At 44.0% G+C, this 19,482-nt stretch overlaps 1 protein-coding gene across 1 annotated transcript in view; it reads right to left on the bottom strand.

The window, feature by feature from the left end:
- Positions 1 to 19,405, bottom strand: part of TDRD3 (tudor domain containing 3) — a 62,593-nt gene extending 43,188 nt beyond the window's left edge. Inside the window, exon 1 of the mRNA XM_044448197.1 lies at positions 19,327 to 19,405. Coding sequence (XP_044304132.1) covers positions 19,327 to 19,367 — 41 coding nt within the window. The 5' untranslated portion in view covers positions 19,368 to 19,405. The remainder of the gene's footprint in view (positions 1 to 19,326) is intronic.
- Positions 19,406 to 19,482: the final 77 nt, after the last annotated feature.

Below are 19,482 nucleotides of genomic sequence, written 5' to 3'. Positions count from 1 at the left end.
TCCTGTGCACAGTGCAGCTGGCTCCCGGCTAGGTCTGGACCACATTTACACAGAACGCATTTGCCCTCTATTGCTAACTTTTCTCAATAGCACACTGAAGGAAGCTGAGGCTGTGATCATGGTTTCACTTAATAACACAAGAGCAGCCACCCTGGATCAGTGCTAGGACCAACCGAGTCCAGCGCTCTGTTCACACAGTGGTCAAGAGCCGCCGATGGGGTCACACAAACCGGACATGAGTGCAAGAGCTTCCTGGCCTGTGCCCAAAGACACGGTTGCCGATGGGGTCACATGAACCTGTCCAAGCTTCCTGACCTGTGCCCAAAGACACGGTTGCCGATGGGGTCACATGAACCTGTCCGAGCTTCGTGGCCTGTGCCCAAAGACACACCTCCATCTTTATGCTGAGTTGTTCTGAATCAGCTTCTTCTCAGCTTGAAACACAACTAATAAGCAGCACAGTGAGTGGGCATGGCTGACGGTGCTGCAGTTAACACAGCAAAAGGAAATTAAACTGCTGATATAAGATAAATCAGCTCTCCTTGAGTATGTATCCTAAAACAGAGGGCTCTTTCAAGTGTAGTCAATTTTTGATGAATAACTTTTGATGGATATAAGCACACACATTGTAAGGAAGGATATATACTATTCTTTACATTTTCATAAATATTCCAAGAAAATAATTTCTCCATAAGGCTTTGAAAGTGCTTGCATAAAACATTTAAGCTATATTGTGTGGTTAATTTAATTTTCCCCTAAGCAAATATCTCAGTTCAATGTTTTGCAGCTACTGGGAAAACTTTTGATATAATTAGACCGCTCATAAAATTGACAAAGACTACAGTTTTAGGTCTGTTTACTAAATATGAGATATTTTGTGTGCATATTGAAAATGCAGAGTAAAACTAACACACTAAATCAGATAACATTATTCACAGCACTGCTTTTTCCTGGAAAGTTACATCAAATGGAAGATTGCATTCTAATATGGCAGGAAATCACTCAAGAGATTTGGAATTACTCATGGGTGAAAATAACTATGCCTATTTTCTAAGACCAGGTTCGACAGAGGTGCAGTAACACCGCATTTCCAATATTTTAAGCTGTACTTCTAGCTGCCTTTATTTCTTGTTGTATTTAACTGTGTTTTTCCAGTGTATTACTGACCATTTATATAGATCACTGACAGTTTTGATCACAAAGTGACTCACAAGTGGACTGACTGAATGAATGATGGTATATACCACTAAAAGTGGAACTTCTATATATGAAACTAAACAAAGGCAGCCCTCTTCATAGTTCTTACAGATATTTAACTACAAGTTAACAAAGAATCAGTCAGCAACAAAATCTCTCAGAGGAATTGAAAGGTGCAGCTCATGGGGTGAGGAGGGAGGAAACCAGAGCAGGCAGGAGGAAGTTGCATCAGCTTCTTTCCCTCCCAGTCTAAGGCACCCTCAAGCAGTTGTGCAAAAACGCCTTCCAGCAAAAATGCAGAGGTTGAATCACACTCTGGACTGGATGCATGTAAGCTTCCAAGTTGGGAGCTTTGCAGCATCTCAACAACAGGATGTGCTACAGGGTGAATCTTGCCCAGCTTTTCAATGGATGGAGATGAATGAGGACAGAGGTTTTATTGACACAAGTAGTATGGAGTGAGTGGCAAAGTTTAGGAAGGCGATACCAATATTGTACAAAGAGAACCAAGATGCTCTCTGCTTTCTATACAGCAAATTCTTATCATTTACAATATGATGGCTTGTTCGTTTTGAGGAAAAAACTAGAGTAGAACATTTATAAAGAAAATAGTGTTTTAAAAGCTGTACTGGTAGGTACACGAGCTATTTATTTATTTATTTATTTATTTATTTATTTATTTAGGGGACTTCTATGCCGCCCCATTCGCCGAAGCCTCGGGGCGGCTCACAACCATAAATAGAATCCAATAAAACAATATAAATTAAACAATAAATTAGCTAGAGGCTATGTCCAATACGTATGCAAATTATTCTAGTTTTAACTGATCATTTTTAGAAGTAAATGAGTAGCAACTGATAAAAAATATGAGCAAACAATTCTATGACTACTTTTTTATGTTTTCCTAACATTAAGCTGGCAAGTTAAAAATCTTGTTTAATGTAAAACAGACTTCAATTTTAGAAGCCACATAATTCAATAATTAAACTAATTATGTATATTTCATAATATCATTCAAATATGTTTTGAGATGAGATGAAGCCAGACTACAATGTGGCATAATATGACAAAAGACATGGCTGGAAAACTGCCATATATTATGCTAACATTTTATGTTCACCGCAAAACCAAATATTTTAAAAGGACAAACAGAATGATCTTGTCTGATGACATCCATAAGAAGCCATGATGTACAGCTATGGAATCACCACTGGATGGAAGTATTGCTACATAGCAAATTCTGGTTAAAACTAACTGTAATTTTAAAACTGGGGGATAATTTCCAAATAAAAAACATCATGGTTAGTTTCAAATCTAACACAAGTTTTATTAAGTGGTATACTTGAGATTTCTGGTTATGCAGCAAGCATTAAAATCTTCTTAAACTTAATGGGACCAGCTTAAATATACATCCCCACTTCTCTTTCATGAAGTTTGTGCAGCTTTTAGGCATGGAGCAATCCTACGTGGGTTTACTCAGAAGCAAGGCTTCAAAAGGACTTAATTCTAGCTGCGTATGCATACCTAAGTCAAACAACAAAGGCAAGGCGCATTTTTCTGTTGCAGAATGAGCTCTCCCAGAGGGATTCACCTGGCACCTCCGTAGTGCTCTTTCCAGTGCTGTGTGAAGACTATTTCCCTAGGCATTTGGTGAGTCATTTTCTGTCATTTTAAATCTGTTACAATATTAATATCTTTGCACCTACATTTTATCTTGGTTTTTGCTTACTACACTGCGCATTTAAACACTGCTATTGCATCTTAAGTCATAGTTTATATTTTCATTGTTGAGAACTGCTCAGCTACTGGTCACTATGTAACTGCTGTAACATTTTTTTTAATCCAGATAGCAGTCAAATCTATATACACTAACTTTCCAACATTATCTACATGACCAGAGAAGAATGGGAAGAAGCAGCAGTGCAAATTTTATCCTATTAGGCATTTTTCACTGCATTCTCACAAGAGCCTTCCACCAGGTAACAAAACAGGATTGGTGGAAATATGCAATCTTCAGGTGCTATGAAAAGCGAACTGTTCAAAAAATCTAGAAATGCTGCCCATTAAAGAGAATACGGTTAAAAATGCATCACAGTAAATATACACATGGATCATATGGCTGTGATCCTTAGACACATTTACTAAAAAGTTCAATAGCTACCAGTACTATTTAGAAATGTAAGCTCAACTCTTGAATCACATCTCAGATGGGCTGCTGGAACAGAGACTATCCAGTGAGCTTCTAAGGTGCATGGAAGGGTTTGTACATTCAGCACACAGCAGCGTGTGGTGTGGCTGTAGACTGCTGGAGGAGGAGAGGCCAAAGATAGTATTTCCATTGGACGCCTACAAATCGTTGACACAAAGGGTGGCACACTAGATGAGGGTTCCTGCCTGCAAGGCTGTGGCGTATTTCCCCACGTCTCTTATAATCGATCGATCAATCAATCAATCAATCTCTCTCGCTCTCTCTTTGCAGCAGGTATTCACGCTCAGAGGGCACTCGTATTTTACCCCACTATTTGTTGCAGTGGTGGGCTGGCTGATGTGCTTCGAGTTATAATTTCAGGGTTTAGGAATCAGGCGCCCTGCCCTCCTGTAATATGGCTGGTGGAGGGGAGGGGAGGAGAAGCAATCAGCTCATCATCTGATGGTGGCCTGATGCAGAGCGTCCAGGAAGGCAAAAGGTCCCCTGTGGCTTGGCAAAGGCTTCCCAGAGTCTGCACTGTGGCTCACTGAGGGTGCAGCCAAAGGGGCTGACTAAAAATCATGTCAGTAACTAAATTAGTGGTGTGTCATGACTAATTGGATCCGACCTAGAATACTGTGAAAGTCGCTGTGCTAAAGAGATTGGCCATGTCCGCCCTGACCTTTTAGGACGTTTAAGGAAACTTGCAGGGTTCAAGTAAATAAGGGAAAGGTTAGAGGTGTAATTCTAAGGTCATAATAATGCTGGGTTTGCATGTTCATGTCCACAGTGTTACAGACAAAAAAGAGCCAATTAGCTTTCAAGCCATTAGCTATGAACATCAGCCTCGGTACCCTAAGGCGTAAACAACTCGGGGAAGAAAGTGCCTGATTTCCCATAATTTTCTTATTCTAAAAATCATCATGGAGGAGGTAGTAATTTGGATGCCAATGCATCTATCTTTTCCTCTCCGCAACAAATAAGGGGGAAAGCTGCTTCTGCATCAGAAAGAGTTTGACTTCTCACCTTGTCCTGATTAGAATCTACAATGCACAATCCCATGGCGATTTCAGAAAATTACATCAAAATGACCACCCACCAATCTCTCATGCAATGTGCAGTGTGGCCCTAAATATTCCAAGAAAAGCATGGCGGGGGGGGGATGGGACTTTGGGGTTAAATCAAGTCTAAGTCTATTTTAAGCAATTTATCTCCAGACAGTGAGTTATGCACCTGACTTAAAGTAGATGGTGAAGCAATCACAATGAGATTTTTCCTCATTCCTTTTTCTCGCTTTTAAGTCTGAAAAAGGGGGAAAGTGGTGGAAAAAGGCAAGTATATAGGTACAATATTAAATATGCATCCCCTGATTTGGGCTGGAATTTAATGTAGCTGTGGACCTAAAAATATTATATCACTTGTTCTAAATGTTTCTAGAAGTCAAGTTGACTAGGCAGGTTGTGGGGTCTAGTCTTGGGGTGCTTTAGATTAAGTTGATGCTCTCCTTTGCCCTCCCATCCCCAAGATATGCTTCAAACTAGTATTTGGCAATTAACATCAGAAAGTAAGTTTTGAATGAAGCTAGGGTAGGGAGCGGGGGAGCCTGTGAATCAGCAATTGATGTAGAGTAAAGTAACAGCATATACCTCTTCTCATTAAGCTGTTAAATATGTCAGTCATTAAACAGACAGGCAGAAAACTCGTTTATCTCAAAGCCTGCAGGAGAAAGCATTTCTGATCCAAGATCAGAAGCATCACTAAATTTAGTTTACTGATGGGAAAGGCAAGAACCTTGTTGAAACCACATCATTACACAAGTGAGAGATGCTGCAATAAGTATCAATCAAGGATGACTGCACCAGAGGTTCAAAAAGGACTTGTCTACTTGGGTTTACAGGCCAGAGCACTTTCTGTACATTGATCATTTAAGTCATTGTTTGAAGTTCTATAGCAATACTTCAAAGCAGATATGACAAATTTCCAAATTGCTGTTAGTACCCGGAAGCTACAAGATTTATGTGAAACACAAACGCAACATCAAATAATGTCAAAGCATAATGGATACCAAATACAGCTAGGAACTAACTTTCTGTAATTAGAATGAAATGCACTTTAAAAATACCAGCAACATAAAAGAGCTACACCAGAATTTTTGTGGCAGCTGTCCAGAGCTACACCACCATTAGGGAAGACTAAAAGGAGGGAGATCAGACCTTGTATCACTGGATTTTTCTTCAATTTCCATTTGTAGAAATCATACAAAAGCGAACTCCATACTATCCTGTATAAGTGATAAATGAACCAAAGAGCAATTTTCTCACTTTTCAAAAGCTACAAAGGATATAAATTACTTTGGTGCAGCCCATGAAACACAGATTTAATGTTATTCACTGGAGAGTAAAGAAACAGGGAACAGGAAGATATCTTGGAGGGGAACAATAACAACTTGGAACCTGTGTGGAAAAGTTATTTGATACATTGCCTCTTTCATGAAGCTTCTACATTACTACATACTGCTTTCTCTGGAATACCTCGTGAGGTTTGAGCTCGAGAGCGGCCTTTCCCTCTGTAAGGGTGCGGACCTGATTGTGTTGGTCCGCCCCCAGAGCTGGATGGATCAGGACGGATTCCTGAAGGCTCTGAGGGAATTTCCAGTTGACAAGACTGGTGCTCCTGTTGATGCTCTGGTCGAACTATGGAATGGGGAAATGACCAGGGCTATTGACACCATTGCTCCTAAGCGTCCTCTCCTGCTGGGCAGAGCCTACTCTTCTCCTTAGTATACACCTGAATTACGGGCGATGAAGCAGGTTGGGAGACGTTTAGAGTGTAGGTGGAGAAAATCACGAGATGAATCTGACAGAACACACTTAAGAGCCCATTATCAGGCCTATGCTGTGGCAGTGAGGACGGCGAAAAAGAAATGATGTGGACAAGGTGCTTGGACGAGTACGTCCCACCACCTGCCTATAGGACCCTTGCCCATCTTGGTTACCTAACAACGCCAAGCATGGGATGGGAACCTGGATCCTGGAGGTTGTCAATGCCTGAGGGATGGCTGGGTACCTGCCCCTTTAAAGGAGGCGGTAGTCCGACCAGTCCTAAAGAAGGCATCCCTGGATCCAGAGGTGGCTGCCAATTATAGACTAGTGGCCAACATCCCGTTCCTGGGCAAGGTGCTAGAGCGGGTGGTGGCGGGACAACTCCAAGCACTCTTGGATGAAACTGATTATCTGGACCCATTTCAGTCCGGCTTCAGACCCGGGTACGGTACTGAATCTGCCTTGGTCACCCTGTATGATGACCTGTGCAGGGAGAGAGACGGGGGAGTGCGTCCCTGTTGGTCCTCCTGGACCTCTCAGCGGCTTTGATACCATCGACCATGGTATCCTTCTGGATAGGCTAGCTGGACTGGGGGTCGGAGGCACTGCTTTGCAGTGGTTCCACTCCTATCTCAATGGCCGATTCCAGAAGGTGGTGCTGGGGGACTATGGCTCTGCGCCATGGCAGCTATGCCATCGAGTTCCGCAGGGTTCCATCTTGTCCCCCATGCTATTTAACATCTACATGAAACCGCTGGGAGAGGTCATCAGGAGGTGTGGGCTGCGGAATCATCAGTACGCTGATGATACCCAGCTCTACCTCTCTTTTTCCACCAATCCAGGTGAGGCAGTGGCTGGACTGAACCGGTGCCTGGCCGAGGTAATGGGCTGGATGAGGGCCAATAAACTGAAGCTCAATCCAGACAAGACGGAGGTCCTGTTGGTAGGCGGCTCGGGCTTCGGTGAAGGGGACCTTAATCTTGTTGTCCTGAATGGGGTTGCACTCCCTCTTAGGGACAAGGTCTGCAGCTTGGGAGTGCTCCTCGATCCAGAGCTTTTGCTGGAAGCTCAAGTAACAGTGGTGGTGAGGAGCGCTTTCTTTCAGCTTCGGCTAATCCATCAGCTGCGCCCCTACCTGGAGAACGACTGCCTGGCGACAGTGACACACGTGCTGGTGACTTCCCGACTAGAATTCTGTAATGCGCTCTACATGGGGCTGCCCTTGAAGACGGTCCGGATACTTCAATTGGTGCAAAACAGAGCTGTCAGGCTGCTAACGGGGACTGGGCATTGTGCTCACATAACTCCAGTCCTCCATCAGCTTCACTGGCTCCCCACTGAAGTCCGGGCCCAATTCAAGGTGTTGGTTATTACCGATAAAGTCCTTAATGGCTTGGGTCCTGGTTACCTAAAGGAGCGCTTACGTCCATACGTGCCCTCCCGCCCCTTGAGATCGACGGCAGAGGCCCTTCTCCGGGAGCCCTCCGTGAGGGACATTAGGAGGGTGAGCACCCAGAGGAGGGCTTTCTCTGCGGTGGCGCCCAACCTATGGAATGTACTAAATATATATATATATATATATATATATATATATATATATATATATAAATACCATGAGAAGTACAGGACACCCAACTGGAAATCTCACCACCTTTCTGGTCTTCTCCCATCTGAATTGGGGTACAATCTGCTTACACCAAAAGGAAGATTACCAATCAACATTTTCCTGCTTCTCCCAGCCCATGCAAAGAATTATGCTGGCAGTACACAGACTCTTCCAGCCCCCTGGATTCCAGGAACAAATGGTGCAGCACTCTCCTATTCCAGAGGTTTTGTTTCCCTGAGCACATGTCAGGATTCAGCCCTGCACCCAACCTTGTTTTGTCATGCCTGTGTCCTGGATATCCCAAGGAGTTCTGGTTAATTGAGGAATAGTTATACCAAGAAAGCTGCTTTTGAATCAAGTCTGAAAGTATCTTTTATACAGTACAATATGCAAAGTATGCAGTACTAAAACAAGTGATGTTTTTATCCATGCTATAATTATTTTATCGTATTCCATGCAATGCACTTCCTCCGAAAGATGTAAACCATCTGCCATATTAAACAGGTGCCGAATGATCCAAAGTCAGCAAAATCTCTCTGGCAAGGTCTTGGCAAGCAACTGCACTGCAGGGATCATTTAAGACTGAGCCCTTCAACTTCTACCCAGCTTGTTTTAGAATCCGGCAACTGCTCACTGAGGGGCTTGCTCTGCTCAGAGACAGTCTTAATTCCCTGTCAGGAAAAGTGAGAGAGAAGCGAAGCTTTCTGCAGGCAGTTCAAGGCTGGGAAAAGCTCCTGGGAAGGGAAGTCAACAGAGTTGCCACCTGAAAGGCCCTGCTTTCCCATCCATTCTTCCTTTACCAAGAAAGTGGAAATTAAGTGAGCCTGGAAGGCTGAATGAGGCCCAGAGATCCACCACCCCAGCTTTAGGAGCTCATTCCATCAGCATCTAGTGCAGGGGTCCTCAAACTTTTTCACCAGGGGGACAGTTGAAAGGTACCATGCTGGACGCGGGCCAGAAAGGTGGTGCCAGCAGGGCGCACGGGCACTGAGGCGGGGGTACGCACGCGGGCAGGCGAGGCAGGGGCGTCATGCACCGCCATGCAGCGGCTTGCTCACTTGGAGATTGTTTTCTCCAAGTGAGTCGAAAAGGATCTCTGCGCGAGCAAGCTGCCGCCTCCCAGCGTGGGGGGCAAGGCAGGCAGTGGCGGGCATGCACATGGTGTGCAGGTGCACGAGCAGTACGTTGAAAACCTCTGAGGTGGGCCGGATAAATGGGCATGGCGGGACAGAGCCAGCCCCCGGGCCGCAGTTTAAGGACCCATGATCTAGTGCAATACAGAGCTGAGAAACTGCCGGCCACATAGCTACCCCCTTGGCTAGCAGCCACAATACCCCACTGTTTTAAAAACAATCATGTACCATTTACTTTGGGACATTTGCTTTTCCCTACATAAGGTTTGCACTATACCTGTAAGCCAGGACAAGCAGGCATTCATTTGTTATGCATGGGCCACAAAGAGCCATGGCAGAACCAGCGTAGAAACACCACCGAATCCTCCCTTCAGCTGCAGAAACGGCTAAGTAAGCAGCAGTAAGGACTCTCTGTCCCTGATCACAGAGGGCTCTCACAGTATTTGTGCCCTCTTTATCTTTGCAGGAAATATATAGTAAAAATATGTAGTTAAATGGAAAGGTATAGTTACTGGCAAGTTACAGGACACTTTTACAGATAATGAAGTAAGTCAAACTTTTAGGCTCTATTTTAAAAAATCTCCCCAAACAATAGCTGGTAATCTGATTACAAAACAGATTAGAGAGCTTAGCAGTTCTATAGCAGTTAGAACTTAGCAGTTCTATATATAAAGCTTAACGTAAGCATTATGCTAGGTTAGTTTGGAATATTAACATTTGTAAGCTATTGCTTTGGGGATTCATTAACACCATTGTTTTTGATCAAGATCTACAGACAGATGTTGCCATTCAAGACAGGAAAATATTATATATAAAGGTAAAGGTTTCCCCTTGGCATTAAAGTCCAGTCATGCCTGACTCTAGGGGGCAGCGCTCATCCCTGTTTCCTGGCCGAAGGAGCCAGTGTTTGTCTATAGACAGTCTCCGTGGTCATGTGGCTGGCAAGACTAAACACCGAAGTACACGGAACTCTGTTACCTGCCCACCGAAGTGGTACCTTTTTATCTACTTGCATTTGCATGCTTTCGAACTGCACGGTTGGCAGGAGCTGGGACGGAGCAACGGGAACTCACCCCATTGTGCAGATTCAAACCGGCGACCTTTTGATCAACCAGTCCAGCAGCACAGCGGTTTAAACCACTGCGCCACCTGCATCCCTAATATTATATATAGTTAAGTGTTAAAACAGGAAGATGGAACCGTATAGTGGTAGTGCTGACGTTTACAGAGAGTGAGAAGATGTAGATGTATAATGGTTGATTGAGGGAGAAGTATTTATTTAAATTTTATCCTGCCTTCCTTTAAGGACCATAGCACAAATACTTCACCCAAACACCCTTTTATCCTCACAACAACTACTCTGTGAGATGGGTAGTTAAAAGTAGTGATTGCCCCAGGATTACTCGGTGAGTTCCACAGCTGATTTGAAAGCTAAACCAGGACCCTTGGCTATCATTGTAAGCACCACACCACAATGACAGGAGGAGCAGATGCGTATGTGAAGGGCAATGGCTTGCCCAGATGTGGTGGTCACACACCCCTCCTGCCAAGCTTATTGTTTCTTACTTGCAGAAGTTTTTTAAGGGGCTGGCTATGCAAGAGGGATGGAAATTAACGTTCCTTCGATCCTGGCTCTCATGGATGCAATTACAACTCTGGTTCTATGCCATATTTCTTCTTTTTGCAAGGAACTTGAGCATGGGCCTACACAGTTCTCCTTTCTATTTTATCCTCACAGCAACTCTGTGAGGCAGGGTAAGCTCAATGGTCTGTCACCCATTGAGGTTCAGTGCAACTAGTTCCAACCCAACACACTAACCACTATGATAACTGGCTCTCACTTTTAAAGTTTATTTTTATTTATAAATACACCAGTGAGGCAGTCCCATGCTTCCCCATCTCTGACTATATTAAAAGTCAACTACTTCTTCTGTATTCTCTGGGGCCACAAACACACTCCCTTGAAGGTAATACAATACCTGCATTTTCTGTGCACAACAACCGACCAATTATCAAAGTTCATTATTACTTATCAAGGTAGTTTTTTTCTTAGATTTATCTATCAGGTCTCAATTCAAAATGCAAAGATAACTATGCATCCAACAGAAAATTTTTAACACTCACATCACTGCTTTTATTACTTAAATTAAAAGATCATTTTGCAAACTCTCAGGTTCTTCAGAACTCTTCACTGGGCAAGATGATAAACAAAGCAAAAAGTTGCAGTCTTAAGATGGAAAATGGGTGGAGGTTGCAGATAGTCAGATTGGGTTCTACCAGATCCAGAGACAGTTTCAGGTTACACACGGGATCTCTCCCCTCCCCCCACCTCACTCCACCATTTTTGAAAATATGAAAATCAACTCAGACTCCAGAACAGTCTCCATCCTTCAGTGGAGTTATTTATCTACTCCATCCTTCAGTAGAGTTTTTCTATCTACCAGGAAAACAGTACAGTTTTCCTGGTAGATAGAAAACAGAAGTATAGAAACATAAGACAGTTTTTATACTAACCTAGCTTGAGATGTGGGCTAGGTTTTAAAAAAAAGTCAATCAAAACAAAAGTGAGAAAATTTTCCTAAGGAACTGCAAAAGGTATACCAGCCAGCCTGATCCAGAGTTCTGGAGTACCTGAGACCGTGCACAACATTTTGTGACCTCTAAGTTGTCATAATAAAGCTATGACTGTAATAAAAATTTTGGAAATTTTCTTTGCTCAGGTCAGTCACTCTACTTCTGTTTCCCATTATGATAAGCCAAAAGTAAATGGAGCAAGGGCCTGAAAGTACACGGATTCTGCACAATTTTGAGCTGATTCATACAACACAACAACAACAAACATGCAGCAGACTCTTCCCCCTTTCAACTCTACACATCTTCTCCCCATGGTTTTCTCAGGGGAACTTATTTTTCATCCCAGAGCTCACTCTGTTCAATTTCCTGCAGCCATATTACCAGCCTGCTTCCATGGCATTCCTATTTCCACTCCAACACCTACTCTTCGCTTCCACACACAGAGAACACCTTAAGTGTTATCAAGCTTTCGTGTTCTCCTGTACTACCCCCACCCCCATCTAGCTTTCCGCCAAGTCCCCCTCCTTCAGTATGTTACCTACTCTGCACTCTTTCTGGCCATCTGGATTCTGGGCTCCCCCAAATCTTCCCTGTTTCCAGTGAACACTTCCCAGTTCTCAACTCACTTTACAGAGATCATTTAGCCCTAAGGCCAGTATAATCCATTTTCACACACCAGAAGGAGCATTTTTCTTCCCTCTAATAGGCCAGATTGCAAATATACTGACAATTTTGTTTCCTGAGAAACTGGAATATTTGTGAATATTGTAACCTACCTCCCCAACCTTCAGTCACTGTCAAGAATCTCTACTATGCCAAGCAAAAGACAACATGTTGCAGCATTGGCAGCAAACATGTGTCAAAGCGAGATACTATTAAGAGCAAATCACATACAGGCAGACAAAGAGAGGGCATTCTTGCATACAGAATTATTAGAACTAACAACAGAAGCAAGCAAGCAAGGAAGGAGTCAACAGTGCCAGAAAACAATAGCAATGGATAAAAACAGAACGTGGTATGACTCCTCAAGTTAATGGAGAATGGCAAGCAAGGAAGGAGTCAACAGTGCCAGAAAACAATAGCAATTGATAAAAACAACGTGGTATGGCCCCTCAAGTTAATGGAGAATGGCTTCAGATATTATAGGAAGTGCTTCTATGTATTATCCAAAGGGTAACTCCCTTTGGAGACAGTCACTCCTTCAGATTCAATTGTTACAGCACTGGCCAGCAGTGTTGAAAATGCCCATCTGAATTCAAAAGACCAAGCAATTAGTTTCAACACAATGTGCAGAGCAGGCAAAAATAGACACAGCTTTGCACAGAGAGACAGAAATCAAAAGCAGTGAAGGCTACCCAGCCGAGTTCCCCACATCTAGATTGAAGAGACAACAGCAGCTTTCCACCCTACCCCACCCACCTTGATAAAACCACATTGGTGCAAACAGAAGGATAAAGAGAAACTAGCATATGGTACTAGAGTGCTCACAAAGCAGGATGCTCCAGGTTACTCAAGGCACTACCGACACACTACCGAAAGCATCCGAAGAAACCCACAACCCAAATTTGGTATCATTTGGTATCCAAATGAAAAGCGATACTGCTACTTTTATGCACCATTTTTTCAATCCCTGCCCAAAGCCACTTACAACTGAAATGCTAGAGCCACAAGAAACAAACATGCAACAAAGCAGATGGGAGTTTCACTGCTGCTTTTCATGTTTCCAAGAACACCCGAAGCCACTCCTTCGAGGGGACCACCTATCATTCCCTCCCCACTTCATCTTGGGGCTCTGAACTTCAACGTCAAGCCAGAGTTATTTTTAATTTTTTTTCATCTCCTGCCTCAAACCTGCCTTTTGTTAACATCCTACCTTATGAAGATATCTAGAGATCTGAAAGCTCGCAACATTTCTGTGATGTTCTGGCTGATTTACTAAAGGATTAATATAGATTTTTGAGCACTTGATAAGAGTTTCAAGACAGGTAAAGGAAAGGGGGTGGACAGGACAGAAAGTCCTTATACACAGATAAAAACTAGTAATTATATACAGTGCTTCAGCTTATATTATAAATTGCCGTCACATGCATGTTTTGTTCTGCAGCAGTGTTCAATCTTTCTTTGTTTTGCTTCCTACAAGCAGAAGGAAAGCATGAAACTGACAACAGGCCTTATAAAAACTGTGTAAAACTGACCCTCTGAAGAAAAAAGTCACCTGGATCCATCAGCAGCCTCAGTAGTCTTGGATCCACTAGACTGAAAGCAAGGGAAATATAAATGTTTGGAAATTCATATGCAACTTCCAGATATTTTCTTTGCTGAGAGCCCTGCATTCAACTTTCAGGTCCTTTTCAATTATGTAGGGGGGAAACATTCCACAAGTGTTGTGCGGAAACAAAAGGTCCCATCCCCATTGAAGCAATGGCAGAATAAAACAAGTCCCATTTTCAGGAAAGCATAGATGTTGCTCTGATAGAACAGCTACTCTTCGCTGTGACATCTCTGAATGGAGTGGGAGTTTCATATGCTAGAAAAAGCAGTGCATAATAAGGGCTGAATACAGTTTAGGGCAGCAGTATAAAACTGGACTGGGGTGCATGGGCATGGTCAGACCCAGACCTACACACAGAGGGGGGGGGCTTTGCTGGTGCTTGGGCTGGTGAGCAAATGAAGGCCCAAGGTCTTGGTGGAAGATCTAACAGAGAAGGAAAGTGTGTGAAGATAAATTGGCTGGGTCTATTTTGCTTTTCTAATGATTCCACATCCTGCCACGTTGTATACACAGGCAAAAGAAGGAGAGTGGATGAAGAAGCAAATTCATCCATAGGAGCAACATCTAGAGAATTCTATTTTACCCCTGCTGAAGAATCCCTGCTGCCATCCTCCGAAATAAGTAGCAAGGCACACCCTTTTAGGGCATACTCCAAGCCCAACTCCTTGGAGGAACCATCAGAGGCACTGCAGGATGGACTGGGGTGCCTGGAGGGTTGAATCTGAGCCACAGGTTGGAAGTTCTGCCCCCTAGCTTAAGACATGAGTAACTACAGCCAGCACCACACTTCCCAAGAATTCACACAGGCTGGGTGCATGCACCACTTGGCTTATCCAGAAACACTCTGTCCTTCTAACGAGAGGGCAATGCCATCCAAAGCAAAAGGAATCCCTAGTCTTCTTTCAGACTGCAGACTATAGATCCTAGAGAATATCTGCAGCAGGCCAACCCAATGACCAAATTCAATTTCGGAAAAGGCAACAACCACATACACAGAATCCCAAATAAAACCAATAAAGACCATTTCAGTTATCTCATTGCACGTTATATATTGGATAAAAGTGTTTGCTTTCAGAGCAGAAATGGATTTAACTGCAAAGAAGATGATCAAGAGAAAGCCTCTTTCGCTTCCTAATTAGATGTTAGGAAGATACACACTGGGAACAAAATAATGTATTTATGGGAAGCTGTGTTCAGCAAAAGCCAGCCACTTAGTGGAGGCTTTTTGTTTTGTCTAATACTAAGGAATTTGTCACTTCTAATTTCAGTAATTTGGGTAGCAAATCAGAAAACTACTTAGTAGCTGGGTGCACCTTCTTCACGCCCCCTCCCTTTCTTAGAGCTTTTATCTCCAGAAAAGCTTTTATCTCTGAGCAGAGGCAAGTTGGACAGAACTTTTCTTCCCTTCCAGAAAGAGAGGGACTGGGCTTAGGGAAGAAGTCGCCTGGTGATTCCTTTTGAGCAGACATGCAGAAGCTAAGTATGTATGATGCTATTTAGAAAAAAAAACTTGTGCTTATTCTGAGTAGGGTTACAACTGGTGACAAGCTTATCCTCCAACACCTGCTTTGCCTTAGGTCCACCCACTGATAGCATGTGGCCTTTCAAATATTGGTGAGATGTATCAGTCAAAAATGTTCATGACTCTTAATTTTAAACTCTCTTAATTTCCCAGTCCTGACTCCGGTTGGCTTCAGTCTCTCATACCCACTTTTCATGACACACCAGAAGGAAAGAAGGAAAGACAGACAGACAGACAGACAGACTTCCTTGCACTTTAAGTCTCTGGATACTGATCATTACAACAAGATAACTGAGTTATGAAGGATATCTGTTACAGTGCAGAAAGAAAACTATGGAGTGAATTTCTTTGGGTGGGAAGGAAGGGGAGAAGGGAAGGAGATACCATAACTTCTAGCCTTATAAAACCTCTTTTAAAACCTTGCTGTGCTGAGGCTCACCGAGAACGGAGGGGAGGCATTTTAAATTTCAAAGAGAGACATGCAGGGGACACATGCTTATGCAGAATAACCACATGTGTTATTAGCCCTTCTTGCTTATACCCATAGGAAGTGCAGCCTGCCACCTACTGGCTGGAAGGATAAAGGTTCTATTTGTATTCAGATACACCTTTACTATATTGTTGGTGACTTGCAAATAATCCTTAACTATTAAACCCGGCCACAATGTGCAGCTCGTTTTTTTTTTTTTTTTAAGTTTCCTAATACCTAAGGAAAAATAAGCTTCCCAATCATAATATTCCCAATCAAACACTGCAGCTCAAAAAGTATCTTTTTTATTCTTTAAAGTAATAAATAAAATGCAATCATTTTTCTTTCATCCACCTGAGGTCCTTACAGAGGGAAAAGCATTTAGGCTTGCCTGCAGGTTCCTCCGTTCCAATTATTTAATAAGAAAGAGAAAATAATCCTGCTTCACACCAGCGAACAAACATGCTTTAGCACAGTTGTAAACTAGCCAACCCAATCACCTAGCCTACAGTCTGCACTCCAATTCCTTTGCATTATTAAAAGTAAATATATTTCTTTACTAAGACAGGGAAGCATATCAGGCTTGCTTTTTTGGATATTTCGCTTTCAAAAACTGACATAAGATTTTCAAGATTCACTATGCCACAATATTCAGCTTTCTTTACCAAAGCCATGAATTTCAAAGTTAGATAACAAATATAAAAGAATGCTGTTACAATAAACAAAGTTAATTACTTGTCATCAATATATCCTTACCCTAGACATCATGATAGGGGGAGAAAATAAATTGGGTTCTCAGATTTGCATTAGGAGATGCAGTTCTGACCTCTGAGTTGGGCATCCACGCTCAGGTCTCCTGCCTGGGGCAAGGTAGGAAAGGGAACAGGGAGGGGAGGAAACTGGGAGCTTCAGTCATCCCCCCTATGCCTCTGAGGAACCTCAGCTAGACGGCCAAAACCAGCCATGGCTAAAATTCGGAGTGGAACACACAGATAGCTGCAGACCGCCTGTGGATGTCCATACATCCACTAGATATAAAACAGGTAAGGTATAATTAATGTGTATAGATATAAAATATTCTGTTCCAACAAAACCCGAGATATGTAGCATAATTCCCAGAGCGTCTCATAAAATCCTGAAAAATTCCTCAAGTGTCTCTTTTGCAATAGGACTTTAGAGACCAACAATGAATCTCAACACTTCCAAGGAACACTGCTTCCTATGGCATGAGAAATAGCTCAGTGACTTCTCATCACTTTGGCCCAGTTTTTAAACTGCAAACACAGCCGAAAAACTGGAGAAAGGGATTCCCTGTACTGTATGTGGAAGACCAATATGAACAGAATTGTGCAATTCAAGAGTGCTGTACGCAATGCCCTTAAGAGTCCTACAGCACCAGGTAAGCCCAGTTTTTGTTTTGCAATTTTAAATTTGGTGATAAAGCAATTTAGAAAGCTCTTCATTCATTCACCATATTAAACATACTGACCAGAAGATGGGAATGGCAAGGACAGACTGAAAGGACAGAGCTCTGAGGCCTAAGAGGGAAATTATGGCGACAAGTAGGACATCCATGGGCTTGATGTGACAAGGTTTTTACTGGTGTTACACCCTCTGGACTCAGTTTCCAATTGAGACTAATACCCCTGCAGGTTCTTGGGACCATCAAAGTGAGAACAGTTAGTGGAAGAATGACAGACCTGGACCTGGAGTGGTAGCACCTGGGATGGAGATGACAGAACTCAGACAGAGATTATGGGCCCTAGGAAAGAGTGGCTGTCCTTGAGCGGCAATGATGATTCCTGGAACTGGGATGACAGGCCCACAATGACAGACCCTGAGGATGTCATGAGTGGTTTCAGGTGACAACACTGTGGCCTTATTACAGGGCAGGGACAAAGCTGATGCCCCAGGACTAAAGTTGAAGGACTGAGCATGTGACAACAGGCTTTTGATGCTGCCATGACTGGTCCATAACTTTGGTTTTCTGGTCTATTGATGCAAATGATGATCTTAAGTTTATCAGGGGAAACATTGTTCTTAGCACTACTTTTACATGACCGTTAAGTATCTGCCTGTATATAGCCAATGCACAAGAATCAACATTTTTCACCATAAAATGAAAAACATATGGTTAGCAACAATAGGAAAAAATGAAAAACTCTTCTCCCTATTTGTCTTCTGCACATTTAATTTTGACAGGACCAAGTATTTCAATGAACAGATAGCCACAACACTTTTAATTCTGCGACAGTGACATTATTTGAATTGCTTCCCAGGTTTTACCATTACCAGTTAAATACCTTGAACAGTTAGTGGTGTTTGCTTGCAGGAAAAAGCCTGATAGAACTCTCTCTCACTAGAACAACTCATTGTTGAATAAGAATTTTGGGCAAAACATATGCAAATATTGCTCCTCTGCCGAGTTCTCTCTTAGTGACAACAAAATATACTGCACAAACCCGTATCTCTACTTCTACTTGCAGGCAAACAAGTTTATTTGCTTATGGGACAAGAATACAGTATTGCAAACAGTGAAGATACTAAAAACTGGACGTAAGTTTGCACAGGAACTGCAAGTGCTGGAAAAGTTCAATGCATTGGCTCCTTCACAAAACCATGCCACAGGTTTCTTCTTAGGGCTGAGAAGAAATGACAGACTCAATGGCTTGTGCCATTCACAAATAAAGAAACTAGGAAATGGTTGGTATGTGCAGAAGAGACACCAAAGGCAACTTCTCATGGGAAGAACGAAGAGCATCAAACTACAAGAAGCATGCAGCTTATTCCTCTAACAAAACTTATATTTGGAAGAAAAGCAAGTCCTTCTTTGCACAGGGAGATGAGACGGGATATGTGATCACCACAAAATAGATTTTGCTTTTATTTTGCTTAAGAAAGCATTTGCTCCTGGAATAAGTGAAACTAACATGCACAGATTACATACCCAGACTTAGTAAAAAAGTTGAAACACTTAATACATTTTAACTAAGGTGGGCGCCTATGATAACTGGGGGCGCAGATCAACTTTGTCCTCAAAGGCATAGTGCTCAGATACCCTGACAATGTTGCACTGATACTGAACGCACTTCGAGGGGTACTCAGCCACAGGGCCCAAAGAACACACGCGGGCCCCGGGCCGGCTCTTTCAGCCCCGGGACCCTCGCCTCGCTGCACGGCCCCATCGCACTGCTCCTGGAGGGCTGTCCGGCGCCCGGCCGGCCTCCGAGGCCGAGCGGGGAGAGCGCGCAGGCCGGCCGGCCCTCCCCGTGCCCGGGGATCGCACGACCCGGCCGCGGCCAGCGCCGCCGCCAACACCAGGCGCGGCCCTCTCCTCTCCTCGCCGTCCCTCCCCTCCCCTCCGGGGCCCGAGGAGGTCGGGGAGCCTCCAGCCCCGCCCGGGTCTTCCGCGGGCCTTCCGGGGCCCCCACTGTTCCCGGGGCCATCCGCGTCCTCCCGCTCGGCCCGGCCCCGTCGCGGCCAGCCTCGCAAGGCCCCGCGACCGCAGCCCGGCCAGGCGGGCCGGGCCCGCGGCTCACTCACCAGCCGGACTCGGCGAGGGTCGCGGCCCTCCCGTCTGCCATGGCGGCGCGTCGTCCCGCGGCCTGGCGCCTCGCCGAGCTGCGGGCCGCGCGGGGGCGCGGGCGGCGTCGCGGTGGGCGTCTGGCCCGCCCTGCGAGGAGCGCGGCGGAGGAGCGC

This window comes from Varanus komodoensis, unplaced genomic scaffold (genome assembly GCF_004798865.1).
Source record: "Varanus komodoensis strain SLA01 unplaced genomic scaffold, ASM479886v1 scaffold54, whole genome shotgun sequence".
In the NCBI taxonomy this organism is placed as follows: domain Eukaryota; kingdom Metazoa; phylum Chordata; class Lepidosauria; order Squamata; family Varanidae; genus Varanus; species Varanus komodoensis.
Note: the sequence above shows the minus strand (reverse complement) of the source record. Positions and strands in the feature narration are given on the sequence as shown.